At 41.4% G+C, this 12,510-nt stretch overlaps 1 protein-coding gene across 1 annotated transcript; it reads left to right on the plus strand.

Annotated features, from left to right (window-relative positions):
* Positions 1-4,975: 4,975 nt before the first annotated feature.
* Positions 4,976-12,242, plus strand: gins3 (GINS complex subunit 3). Its single transcript, XM_030427210.1, has 3 exons — positions 4,976-5,291; positions 8,140-8,373; positions 10,852-12,242. The coding sequence occupies exons 1-3, from the start codon at positions 5,121-5,123 to the stop codon at positions 11,080-11,082; spliced, it is 636 nt and encodes a 211-aa protein (XP_030283070.1). The 5' UTR covers positions 4,976-5,120; the 3' UTR covers positions 11,083-12,242.
* The last annotated feature ends 268 nt before the right edge of the window (positions 12,243-12,510 follow it).

Here is a 12,510-nt window from a genome sequence, read left to right on the forward strand (position 1 = left end):
TGTGTGGGGGGGGGGGGGGGGGGGGGAGTGTGTGTGTGTGTGTGTGCATGTGCTCGTGTGTGCAGGCGTGTGTCTGTGTGTGTGTGTGTGTGTGTGAGCTTGGAACTGTGACAACATAGCTTTTGCTGAAGCCAAGTGTGCGTGTGCGTGCGTGTGTGTGCGTGCGTGTGTGTGTGTGTGTGACAGCGTGAAAGGTCAGTGTAGAGGGCTGACTGGGACAGTGCTGTGCGTGTCTGTGTATTGAAACGTTTACAGTCTAGATGTCCATGTTCCCTGTGCGTGCGGCTGGCAGTCGTCCCTTTACTTTGCTGATGTTTACAGCTACAGAGAAGCGACATGACATATTGTAAATGACACACGTAACCTCTCTTGGTTCTTTCTTTTTAGATCTGCCAGAGTTTTCATGTGACCATGATTAGTCATTTTCTCGTGAGAGCCTCGAGTGGGAGAGCGTGTGTGTGTCTCCGTGCATATGACTGTTCGTGCATGTGTGTTGGAGTGTGTGATCCAAGAGGCACCTCTTGGTCTATGCTACTGTCAGTTCCCCACGTTGTGTTTCTGCTAGAGTAGGTCTGGCTGACTGTGACTGGAGACGTGAGCCACTCAGACCCGAAAAAGGACTCTGTAGTCCCACTGTGGATCCACTGGACGGGGCTTATTTATTCATTTGTTCATATTTAACAATATTTGTTTAATATTTCAATCATGTGAGGTGTTACTCACTCTTCAGAATGCCAAGAGCTGATGTATGAAGACTACTACGAATCAACATACAAACAAACTGCATTTACAACGCTACTGTAAACAAATGGTGGAATAAATTGTGCTAGATGACAGACTGTATTTTCAGCTTTCATTCTGTGACCCAGAGACAGCACATACACACTGAACAGCACCACATCTTAAAGCTGCTGGATCGTTTTCGTCCATTTAGCTACCTACCTACGTTTCGCAGTGTCGTCCATCTTTTCCTTCAAGCCTTTTTCAACAAGGCTGCGTGTACTCTTATTTCATTTAGTCATTTTACTACATTTCCCAGGATGCCATTTGGCAATTAACAAGGAAGGAGCTGTAGAAGGGACTGATTTACAGTACAGGTAATGGGTACAACTGTCTTCTGGTACTACAACTACATCTTGAACATGAGGGAATGCCAAAAATTGTGGAGTAAAAGGCTAATTTAACAACACTATCGTTGATCTTACAGCCATCAGGTTACTGATGTCAACTTCTTCTCTGAAAAATCATGTTTTCAGTTTGGCAAGGCAGACACCTTTGAACACTCCAATACCCAGCAGTCTCAGCTGTCAGAGCAGTGGAGAATGAGCCAGGGAAGAGACAGAAGTGCGAATCAGAGCGGCAGTGATTTCAGAGTGCTTTAACACAGACTCCGCGGCTGCTGTTTCATCTAAAATTGACCCGGAATTTAAATATGAGCTTTAACCTGCTGCAGTTTTTCTGTCAGGTTTTTACAAAGTCTAAAAGATTTTTTATGTTAGGTGATGTTTAATGTCTCATACCAAAGTACTTGGTAGTGGTAATTGACATTTCTCCTCATGATTTTATGTAAACAAGCTAACAAACCCTAAACCTTCATGTTTTGTTTTGTTTTTCAATTCAAAGGAAGAAGATTTTTCTAATGTCCAAAATAACACTTCCCACTGTGTAACGCTCATTCAAACTATTTAATATTTTCTAGCTGCAGTGCATTCTAGTATATATAGACTACTGAAGGTGGGAAAAAATTGCTACCATACCAAACACAAAATATGAGCCAGAAAGGCCCCGCAAATACATCAAGCTGCTGTATGTGGAGTGAAGTGTGGATTTTTCCTCAAATAACAGCAAATATCACTGAAACGACCACGATTAATTGAGACTTATCTTCCACTTTTACAAACAGGTGCTACGAGATCTGTCATCTTTTTTGGGGGGGGTTGTAACGTCAAGAAATCCAACAATACCCTTAAAAGTTAGTGCATGCAGGCCTGTATGTGATAAAAGAGGTGTCTGGCAGCCATCTCGACTATATTTTTACCCTTTTAATCAATCAGTCCAATTCTTGAGGTATAACTTTGCACTAAAGTAAACTGATGGGCCATGAAGCTGTCACCTATTGCTTCTTCTCTATAGTGATATTTAAAGGCATGAATACCAAGAAGTACGAAATTTAACACAATTGAATGCAGCCAGCTCCCAAAGGGGCCTGTGCAGAGCTCCGAAGCTGACAGAACAACTGCCTCAGATGTGATAACATGGGGAGTTAATCATTTACACAACATAGGCTGCTCTGCCTTTGTAGTCATGAGGAGTTCTGTTTCCTTTAAACGATGGATGTTAAAGTGAGCGCAAGCCATTTTGGGAATCTTTATCATGAAAGCTTTCTCATAAAGCTATACATTATAAGGACTGGAAACATATGTGTGTAGGCCTACACACCACTTCATGCTGCACTAGTCTGAACTATATGATATAAACAATGGATTGAATGACTAATGAGAAAGGGATCTTTCCAGTGACATATAAGATGGACGATACCTCTCCACTTCCTCCCACTTTACAAAACGGAAGCCAAAATATCCCGGACACGAGTGCTGCCAACTTGCGCTGATGATGTCATTTGGAGCCGGAGTCGGTGCTGTGGTGGTAGGCAGTGGAGCCAAGGTATCAAGTTCCCACCCATACACCCACCTGGCTCAATCTTGAGCAAGGCTCAGCTGTCAATCATCCTGTTTTTCTAACATCAAATAACTAAATAAAACCAGACTTATCAGAAAAACATACACCTCAATACACATCAGCCTGATAAGAACAACCTATAATGTCAGAAATCGTATGGGAAAACTTGATTTTTGTTGTGTTTTTTGAGTTTGGCCCTTGTCCCCTCTGCTAACATGGAGGGTGTGTAATTTATGTCCTATACTGCAGCCAGCCACCAGAGGGTGAGATGTTGTGTCCTCACCCTCAGGGGCTGTCGTGTTATTCGTTTTTATATACAATCTATAGCATAGGTCGTTTGTAGTCCTAAATCCTAGAAAAATCAGTTCCAATTTGCACATCTGGTTCTCTCGACTCAAAGTCAATGGTGTTTTTTTATGGGTTGTAGGATTATGCCTGAAACAGGTCTGTGGTTACCACAGGCTTGAGATGTTTACACGGAAAATACACCTTCAAAAAGTGGTGTTCATTTGAGAAGATTATCCTGCTGAACAAAACATGTTAGTATCATAAACTTGTGTTAGCAACAGAGCTTATTTCGTAGGTTTTTTTGTTGTTGAGGAACCCAGGGCAATGCTAACTTCTGTGATAGCGTACAAAAATAAGTAATCACTGCACCACTCTATGGGCTCACTCATAGTGATGAACCCACAAAGAATTATCGATTATCAATTATCCGTTCTGTACAGTAATAGGCCTACCACTTTGTACAGCCAAAGGTAACAGTCTGATGGCCTCCGTGGTTTCAACTGGGTAATAAATGAACAAGATTAATGTACACAATGTCAAGAATACAAGAAACTATGACAACTTAATTAGGCAGTTCTCTGCCTAATTAAGTTGTCATAGTTTCTTGTATTCTGCTTTACCTGGTTTAGCTGAGCCCCAAAAATGGCTAAATGTGGCTTTAATAATTGCATTTATAAACAATCAAAATTTAAATGTATGATTACAAACTGTATATTAAAGCTACATTTGGCATGTAATACATGTTTTAAAAATGATCAAAAAATACAAGATGATGTCAACAAATAAAGTTCTTGTCTCTGGGCAACCGTGTTTATCCTTAAAGAATGATGAATGGACCCTTAGGTATTACCCCTCTCCTTGGACATGGAGTGTCTGGGACATCATGGTGCATGACAGTAATATAAGAAGCACATCAGAACTTAAGAGGACAAAATGTAATGGTCACTGCTGACCTGGTGGCCTATTTGTGTGACACACAATGTTCCCTGTGTATCATGTCACGCAGTTGGAGGAGGGGGTGATGAAAATGACCCGTGCTTTGGTCTGGGTTGCAGAGTGAAAATACTTAATGAGCCTCTCAGACTGCTGCTACAGTCCGTACTGTACCACCTGCCTGCCCAGTCAGCCCAGACACACAGCCATCAGCCCAGACACACAGCTACAAGAAGAATACAGCACCTTCATTTTCTATAGCTGTGTTTCATTTGACTCCTTTTAGCTCATGACTTGATTTACTCTATGGGGATGTGAATGGCTGCCTGCTTTTGGGCACGCTGACTAAAATGTCCTAAGAATTTGATGTGCAGTCTGTGGGATGAGTAATAATAATGACATATATCATAATCTATCAAATTAAAATGGCAAAATACAAAAGATGACTGACAAGTTCTTACTGTTGTCTGGATAGGTAAAGTGATGGCGCCTTTACAGATGGGAATTATTTACAAAATGGCCTAAGTGTAATTTTTCATTTAACAGGATGGAGAAAAAGGAGAGCATCTAGAAAATGAATTGGCTTCCCTTCTTTTTCCAATTTGATTAAATGAAAATTGAGAGTAAACTTTTCAGTGTTTATTTGATATATGCCATTATGATATAATGTCTGCATCATCATTATTATTATTATTATTATTATTATTATTATTATTATTATTAATAATATTAATATTATTGTTGTTTTTGTTTCTGTTATTTCCAACTTCATGGCTGCCATATATTATCACATATGACACGAACGGATTTTTAATATGGGATGGTAATATCCTGACCTCTAATGGCTGTCTACGTAATTGCACCCGACTTCCTCAAAATAAAGGCGAATTACATTTTGTAACTCATTTTACCATCGGAAACGATTACACTACAGTGATAATAACGCTAAATATTATCTTCACACACAAAATACTAAAATGAACAATATTAAAAGAAAAGACACACCAGAAAGTCGGAGAGCAACTATTTTTGACTTGAATCGAATCGATTCGATTGCTCTTGTCTAGACATCACAGCAGCGCTCCGATTGGTCAACAGGTCCTGGCGCCAAACAGCAAGGAAGAAGAGTTGTAAACACTGGCGGTACGGGAGTGATATTGCTCAGCATTTCACTGAAAATATCTGGTATAGATCTACCTTTTGTCTCATTCAAGCGCAGAATGAATACACAGTCATATATGCCCGTAGAACCTGGGGTGGGGATGGAGGAGAATTTCCTTTCTCTGGACGATATTTTGCTCGCTCATGAGAGACTTCCCATCCGGATCGAGTGCGCTTTCCCCCGGCTGGGATTCCTGGATAAGTCGAGTGACACGCAGGACATACCGGAGGTTAGTAGTGTCACCGACGGAAGATGTACAAAAAGTGGAGATGATTAAACGTTGTTACTTTATGTCTTGAGCGATGTCAGAAATACACATAGAAGTAGGCCAGACATACCTCGTGTTTCTGTTGTGAGAGAAGTTATGCCAAACCTCATTTGATATTTTACAGTTTATTAATAAATTGCCGCATTGGCATTGCCCAAATGTGGTAGACAATTGAATAAGACCGCTCAAAAATAAACAGGACCCATTTATCAATTCGGCATATTTATATCTACCAAAACATCAAATTTATAATTCTATTTAATATGAAAATTGGTTTGCATACAAGCATTAGCACACAGGACCTAACGTTATGTTGCTAAAAAGGAACAGTGACAATCAATAGCCGAAGTCAAGAATACACCATGTGACTAAATAAACAACACATGTCACAGGTTAATATGATATGGAGGCACAGGTCATTGTGGATACTACTAGTTACTCTGTAGTTGTAAAATGTAAATATTTGATCATAATGAAATGTTGTATGGTCTGTTACCAGTAGGCCAAATTAATAGCCCAACACCTCACATTACAGTGAAGGTTGTACTCACATTTAATGGAAATATGCTGTAGTTACGTATTAATTCAAAGAGATACAACAGTTATCCTGGAACCTTAAAGTTACAGTTCAAACAAATAGAAGTGCTAAAGAATAAGGTCATATCTGAAGCATACCACTAGTTCTCCTCAGAAGGGTGAGCAGGCCCTTCTGTCTTCAGAGCGACTTAGAGATAATGGGCTCTATCTTGCACTAAGCGCAATTGACTTTGTACACTGGCGCTTGTATAATTCCTATTTTGCATTCGACGCACATTGGAATTTTCCCTCCACAGACCCACGTCCTTAAATTAGGGAATGAATTTGCGCTCCCGGGGCCGGTTCATTGAAAAGAGGAAACTGGCGTGTTCCGGTGATGTGTTGTGCCAGAAAACGACTGCTTGCAAAAAAACGACTGACCCCAACGGGAACGCCCATCGGGGGTGTTACTGCAGTCCACAGCATAACTGCGAGGATATGTTGTATTGAGAAGTAGGCTGTCATTCTGTCATACGCTACAACTAGCCTTTAAATTAACAATCATGAGATGAGTTTTGGTGGTATACTTTTATTGTCGTTGTTGTTTATGCTGCTGCTGCTGTTGTAAGATAAGGAAGCATGAGGCTGCCTGACAAGGTTACAGGGGGCAGTCACTTTTTGGCAAAGCCTTGCCAAAAAGTGACTGCCCCTGTAACTCAGGAGCGCAAAGGGCAATATTCACAGAATTTTCTGGAGTTATAGTAGAGGGTAACAGGTGTATGTACAGTGAATTTGGTCAGTGTCACCCTTTGCACTCCTGAGTTACACGGGGCAGTCACTTTTTGGCAAGGCCTTGCCGAAAAATGACTGCCCCTGTAACTCAGGAGTGGGCGTTCCCGTCGGGAGCAGTCATTTGCTGTGGAGAGACCATTAACACCCCCGATGGGCGTTCCCGTTGGGGTCAGTCGTTTTTTGGCAAGCAGTCGTTTTCTGGCACAACACCGGCGCAAACGTTCACTGGTGCTATTTTGCTGTTTCAGAAAACAATTCCGCAACAGACCAGGAAAAACCTAGTCTAAAGTCAGTGGCGCTTATTCAGATGCTATTTTAAGGGCGCATGCTTGGCCATAATGTAGCGTGTGCTCAACGTGCATAAACTTTGCTTCTCTCATCTACAAGGAAGCAGTTCCCATTTTTGCAAACCATACAAAAAAAAGTTTAAAAGATTTAAACAGAAGGACTCATTCTTTTCCCCTCTGATATGCGACGCGCCCGCCGTAGCCGTGAGGGTCCGGGAGTGGCAATGCGCGATGTGCTCCTAGTGGAGCGGGTGGACGGAGATGGAGTTGGGGGAGGACGAGGAAGGAGGAAGGGGCACAACAGGAGCAGGTGGTGCGTTTGGAGACTTGAGGCGATGCGCCTGAGAGGCCGCAGCAACATCGCCACCCGGTCAAGACGGTCCTGGGGATGCCTGAAACAATTGTGGCAATTTCCTCCCACGCCCGTTTAACCAAAGCTAATTTGGATGGGTTTCTCCCATCCCCATACAATGCCACTTCTCGGTCTTTTACAGCCCTGACGAGAACGTCGGTCTCCTCGGCCGTGAACCGCTCCTGGCGTGCGCCTGGCAAATTCGCCATTATAATAGCAATCCGCCATGGAACAAGCGCGCCTGCTTTTAAAGGGAGTGTGAGATGACGCTCTGATTGGTTTATTGCACGTTACGCCCAAACCACACCTATGACTAATGTAGCTACTTCAGACCAACCCATTTTAGATTTGCGTCGGCGCAAGAGTCATTTATCCCGCCGGCATAATAGCAACAGCAACTGAGATCCGCTCACAAAGCTACTTGCGTTCTGCGTTTGATACTTGCGTTTCAGATCGTTAAGATAGAGCCCAATAGGTCTTCTTCACAGAGACATGTTGACATGTTGCAGAGGGGAACAGTGATGAAAAGACTGATGGGCAAATCCCATTGTCCTTGTTTCAGTTTCAGAGTCCTTGTATTGTGCATGCTGACTCACTGCCACGCTTACCGGCAAACTTGAATAGAACAGAGGCATTATTGATGTTATTGCTAACCTGTAACCTGTACATACTATAACAAGTCAAAATGTCTGCTTTGAAAAAGTTCAGTAATGAATCTCAGTTTAGAGAATTTCCCATAGAGGTTTTACAGTAAGACACATGAAATTCAAGCATTTGCCCTAACACATATATGAGCAGTGTGGAACCCGTAGAGCAGTCTTGATGATAACTCCCACTCTGAAGTCGGTTTCTTTCCACTCAGGGTACAAAGATGGAGCTTCCTCTTTGGCTGTCCAAAGGACTGTACGAGAGGAAGAGGAGAGTGTTGTCAGTCGAGCTCCCAAAGGTATACAGAGAGGGCTGGAGGACTGTGTTCAACGCTGACCCCAATGTGGTAGACCTGCATAAGATGGGGCCCTACTACTACGGCCTGGGATCCCAAATGCTGCACTTTGACAGCCCAGAGAACCCAGAGGTCGCACAGACACTGTTGCAGGTGAACAACATGCACTAACAATAACACAAAGAGTTATGAGAATCTATTGAAAGAGTGCTGGTATTTGGTCCATAAAATGTCAGAAACTGATGAAAAATGTTGATGCTGTTTCCAAAAGCCAAGAATGACATCCTCAAATGTCTTGTGGTGTCCACAACCTAAAGATATTCAGTTTAATGTCAGAGAGGAAGTACGGAGCCCCAGACATGACATGGTCAAAAAAAAATTTAATTGTGGCCACAATATAGCTATAGCGTGCGCACAAAATACTAATTTGTGGCCCCGAAATAAGGATAACAACCGCACAAAATACTAATTTGTGGCCACGAAGTAGGTATAATGTGCGCACGAAATACTAATTGATGATATTAATATCGTTCCTGGACAACTGGGTAAGCAAATCGAGCGCACCTTCTCTAGAAACCGGAATAGCCATGTGATGTCTTTAAGTTGAGCGTTTTTTCTTATTCTGTTCTAGTCAATATCTTGTTATCCCGCATTTAGGCAGTTATTTAATTAGGCTTATAATATAGTGAACTTTTAATCTTCTGTGATTTTATTGAAGGACAAATGTCCAGAGAACACTACAGACACCTTCAGTAGTTCAGTCAGAGCATCAACAACCTGCAAATCAATACAAACTAGATTCTGATCACTGATAGGCTATAGGTTCCCTTGGCAACGCGATACATACAGTGAGCGCTACTGTAACTGCACGGCTGTGTTCGGTGGCATCATTAAACGCTGCGGCTCATACAGCCTCTGTATTCCCTCAGCTGAGAGTCTGACACACATGATGCTACTTTGAAAGGAGATGATCAGTGAAAGGCACTGCCTAAATGCGGGATAACAAGATATTGACTAGAACAGAGTAAGATAAGACACTCACCTTAAGGACATCAAGTAGGCTATTGCAGTTTCTAGAGAAGGTGCACTCGATTTGCTGACCGAGCTGTCCAGGAATGATATTGATATTATTCATTTGTATTTCGTGCGCGCGTTATAGTTATTTGGTGCGCACGTTATAGCTATATTGTGGCCATTTTTCCCTTTCAAAGCGACTCAAACCAATTTAGTCATTTATCAAAATACTTGGCACGCATTTGATAGTTGACAACTTACCGATTATGTGCTCCAGCGTTGAATCTTGTTGAATCGTACTCAAGTGTTCACCGTTCACTGGGATTGTTCTTGTCTTAAGCTTTGTGTGTGTGGAATAGAACCACAGGTGATACATTTGTAAAACACAGTTAAAGTTACTGTCACATTTTTATTGTAACAGTGTTGTATTAGTTATTTTATAGTATTCATGTTATTTTATAGTATTCATGCATTTATCTATTTTCAGAGAACATTTTACATGTTTCTCCTTGTGCAGTCTATAAGTTAGACATGCACTAATGAACTGGGAGTGAAGAGTCGTAAATTCCCCATTTGTCAAGCACGCAGTAGTGTTTCCAGGCTATGTTAAAGGAATGTTAATATTCATGAGAGATAAAGATCTGTGCTATAAAGCTTTCAATTCCCCTGTTTTCTTGGTTTCTTTAAGTCCATTAGTAATGTGTGGTAAAATGTAATGTAAATACACTTTGCTGTGTACAACAGCCCAGATGCTTTCGCAATTAAATTTCACAGATCAACAGACACAGTGCAGATAGAAATAATGTGGCCCAGTGTTATTTAATACACTACAACCAGGGGGTGCAATCAGATCAGAAAACATGGCGGACAGCTGGTTATCTGCAGCTGTTACCAGGCAGATTGATTCTAATCTCATTGTCTGACAGACAAACACAAACAGAGGGTTGTTGCACACTATAAGACTTCTCCAAGGCACAACTCACAAGTAGGTTACACTCTTTGAGAGGTGAGATCCTATTTTTTTTTAAACCACATTGGCCTGATAATAAAATCTGTGATATTGAACATTGTCCCACTTTTCTGTACAATGTTTTAACTCTACCAAAAACAAAATAAGTAAAACTCAGCTTGTTATAAAGACTTGCTTACTGTGCAACCTATGTTCAGATGGAGCTCCATATATTTATATACAGGAAATGATGCATCATTTCTCTTGAGTCTCTTCATTCTGTGGCCCAGACACTGTGTTAAGTTTTAAACAGAAATATGAAGGTGGAGATGAAAATTTCCACCTGATTGCAGGTTTCTAGGCTGTGCACCAGCTGTGTCTAATTGTTCAAACACAGTGTAATGTAGCAGAAACCTGTTCACACACACTCTTTGATGTTTCAGTATTTTGAAGATACAGTTTTTTGAAGATGGTTTTGCCGAAAGGCAAGGATCAAGTCAAATTTTACATATCTGAGGTTTAACTTTAAATGTAATATCAAAGTTGACTGCTGGTTCATGAAGTGGGTCACAAAATGTTGCAAGTGTGCCCCAATGTAGTACCTTTACTGCACATCTTTTGCACTATTTGTTTCTAATCGTCTAATTGGTGGCTTACTATTTATCCAGACGTTCATCGGGCGGTTCAGACGGACCATGGACTCCTCTCAGAATGCCTACAACGAGGACACGTCTGCGCTGGTGGAACGTCTGGACTGTCTGGAGAAGGCTCTTTTTAGGTCGGGGCAGAGCGGCCTCAACGGCTTCCAGGGCTGGGAGAAGGGCCAGGCCTCCCAACTCACTGCCTCCAGTCTGGTCCTCAACTATCGCAAGAGGAAGATGACTGATGTGCAGCACTGACCTCAGCGGGCAGTTAAAAGATACAGACTCTAGTCAGGACTTAGTCAAAACTTCAGAGCAGCAACCGACTCGGACTGTCATTTCTTATTTTAACAGACACATCCAGCCTCTACATCTGAGCCATGCTCTCTGTGGTGGGACCCACCGGTTTGGACGTTAAATGTCTTTCCTATTTCTTTTGTCAGATTGTAGCCACTGATGGTGCAGAATCGGTATTGGTTAAGTTGATGGACATTCAGTGGATATGCAGATCTTGTAATTTTGAATTTTGATTAATGGTTTTTGTTATTATCAAGTAAAGATTCCCCAAATTTGTAACTTTACAGACATGGGCAGTTGCTTGTTTCACATCGTTATAGATTGCTTACCTTGAAAATGGTCAAAGGATCAGTTTCATAATAATGAGTAGAAACCATCAACTTATTATTGGTTATGAAGACTACAAGTGCAGCCCCAGTATGTGGATTGAGGTCACCAATAAATGTTGATGGGTTTGCACAGGGAGAAGAATCTGAGATTACAACCTGCCAGGTACCAATTACTATTAAAATGTTTATCACACTGACTGAGTTATTGAGCTGACAACATTTTGAGTGCAGCCTCTCTGCTGGAGGCCACACACCTTGCGGTCGTGGGCTGACTGTAGCTGACCAAGCAAAACAACTTGGCACAGGCTGTTTGTTAGCTGTAAAAAAAAAAAAAAGAAAGAAAAAAATAAAGTTGCATGGTTCAGTTGCAGACTTGACCTCCATCCTGCAGACACTTACTGACACCTGCTGGTGGAACAAATCACTTGACCTGGCTCGATGTGCCTTTATGTAAATATTGTGTACCGTATGTGTAAATCTGATTGTGTATCCAGCCTGTTGTGCCAATATGTTCAAAAGTAGGCCATTAAATAGCTATTTTATTTGATGTCGGCAGTAGGCCTTTTTCCCAGCAGACATGTTGACTTGTTATAGCAAAACCAGAGAGTGTGGACAGGAGTCATTATGATTGGATGAGAGGCAACTGGAATCACTATTTTGATGACTTGCAATGTGACAGAAAATAAATGACTTAAAACTTGAGAGATGATAACTCAAAATGGATGAACAGGCAGAATGTAACACAGTTATAATAATGTCAGTATTAAAATAAAGAAACTTTTCTAAAAAAAAGTTTTTGTTTTATTACATGTTTTCACCTAATACAAATTCAAGTGAACAGATTAGATACATTTGCCAAAAATATCATTAGACATGTACTAATACTTTGTCTTTCCTCTTAAGAGACACTGAAAACATGGGTGGGACTGCAATATCTCTGGAACGACAAAGTGACTTGACTTGCCCAAGACAAAATTACTCGGGAATTGATTTAGACTTGGACCAAATTTACTTGAGTCACATGTCTGCTACTGTACACAAAGCCCGGCATCCTTCACCC

This window comes from Sparus aurata, chromosome 8, assembly GCF_900880675.1.
Source record: "Sparus aurata chromosome 8, fSpaAur1.1, whole genome shotgun sequence".
NCBI classification, from domain to species: domain Eukaryota; kingdom Metazoa; phylum Chordata; class Actinopteri; order Spariformes; family Sparidae; genus Sparus; species Sparus aurata.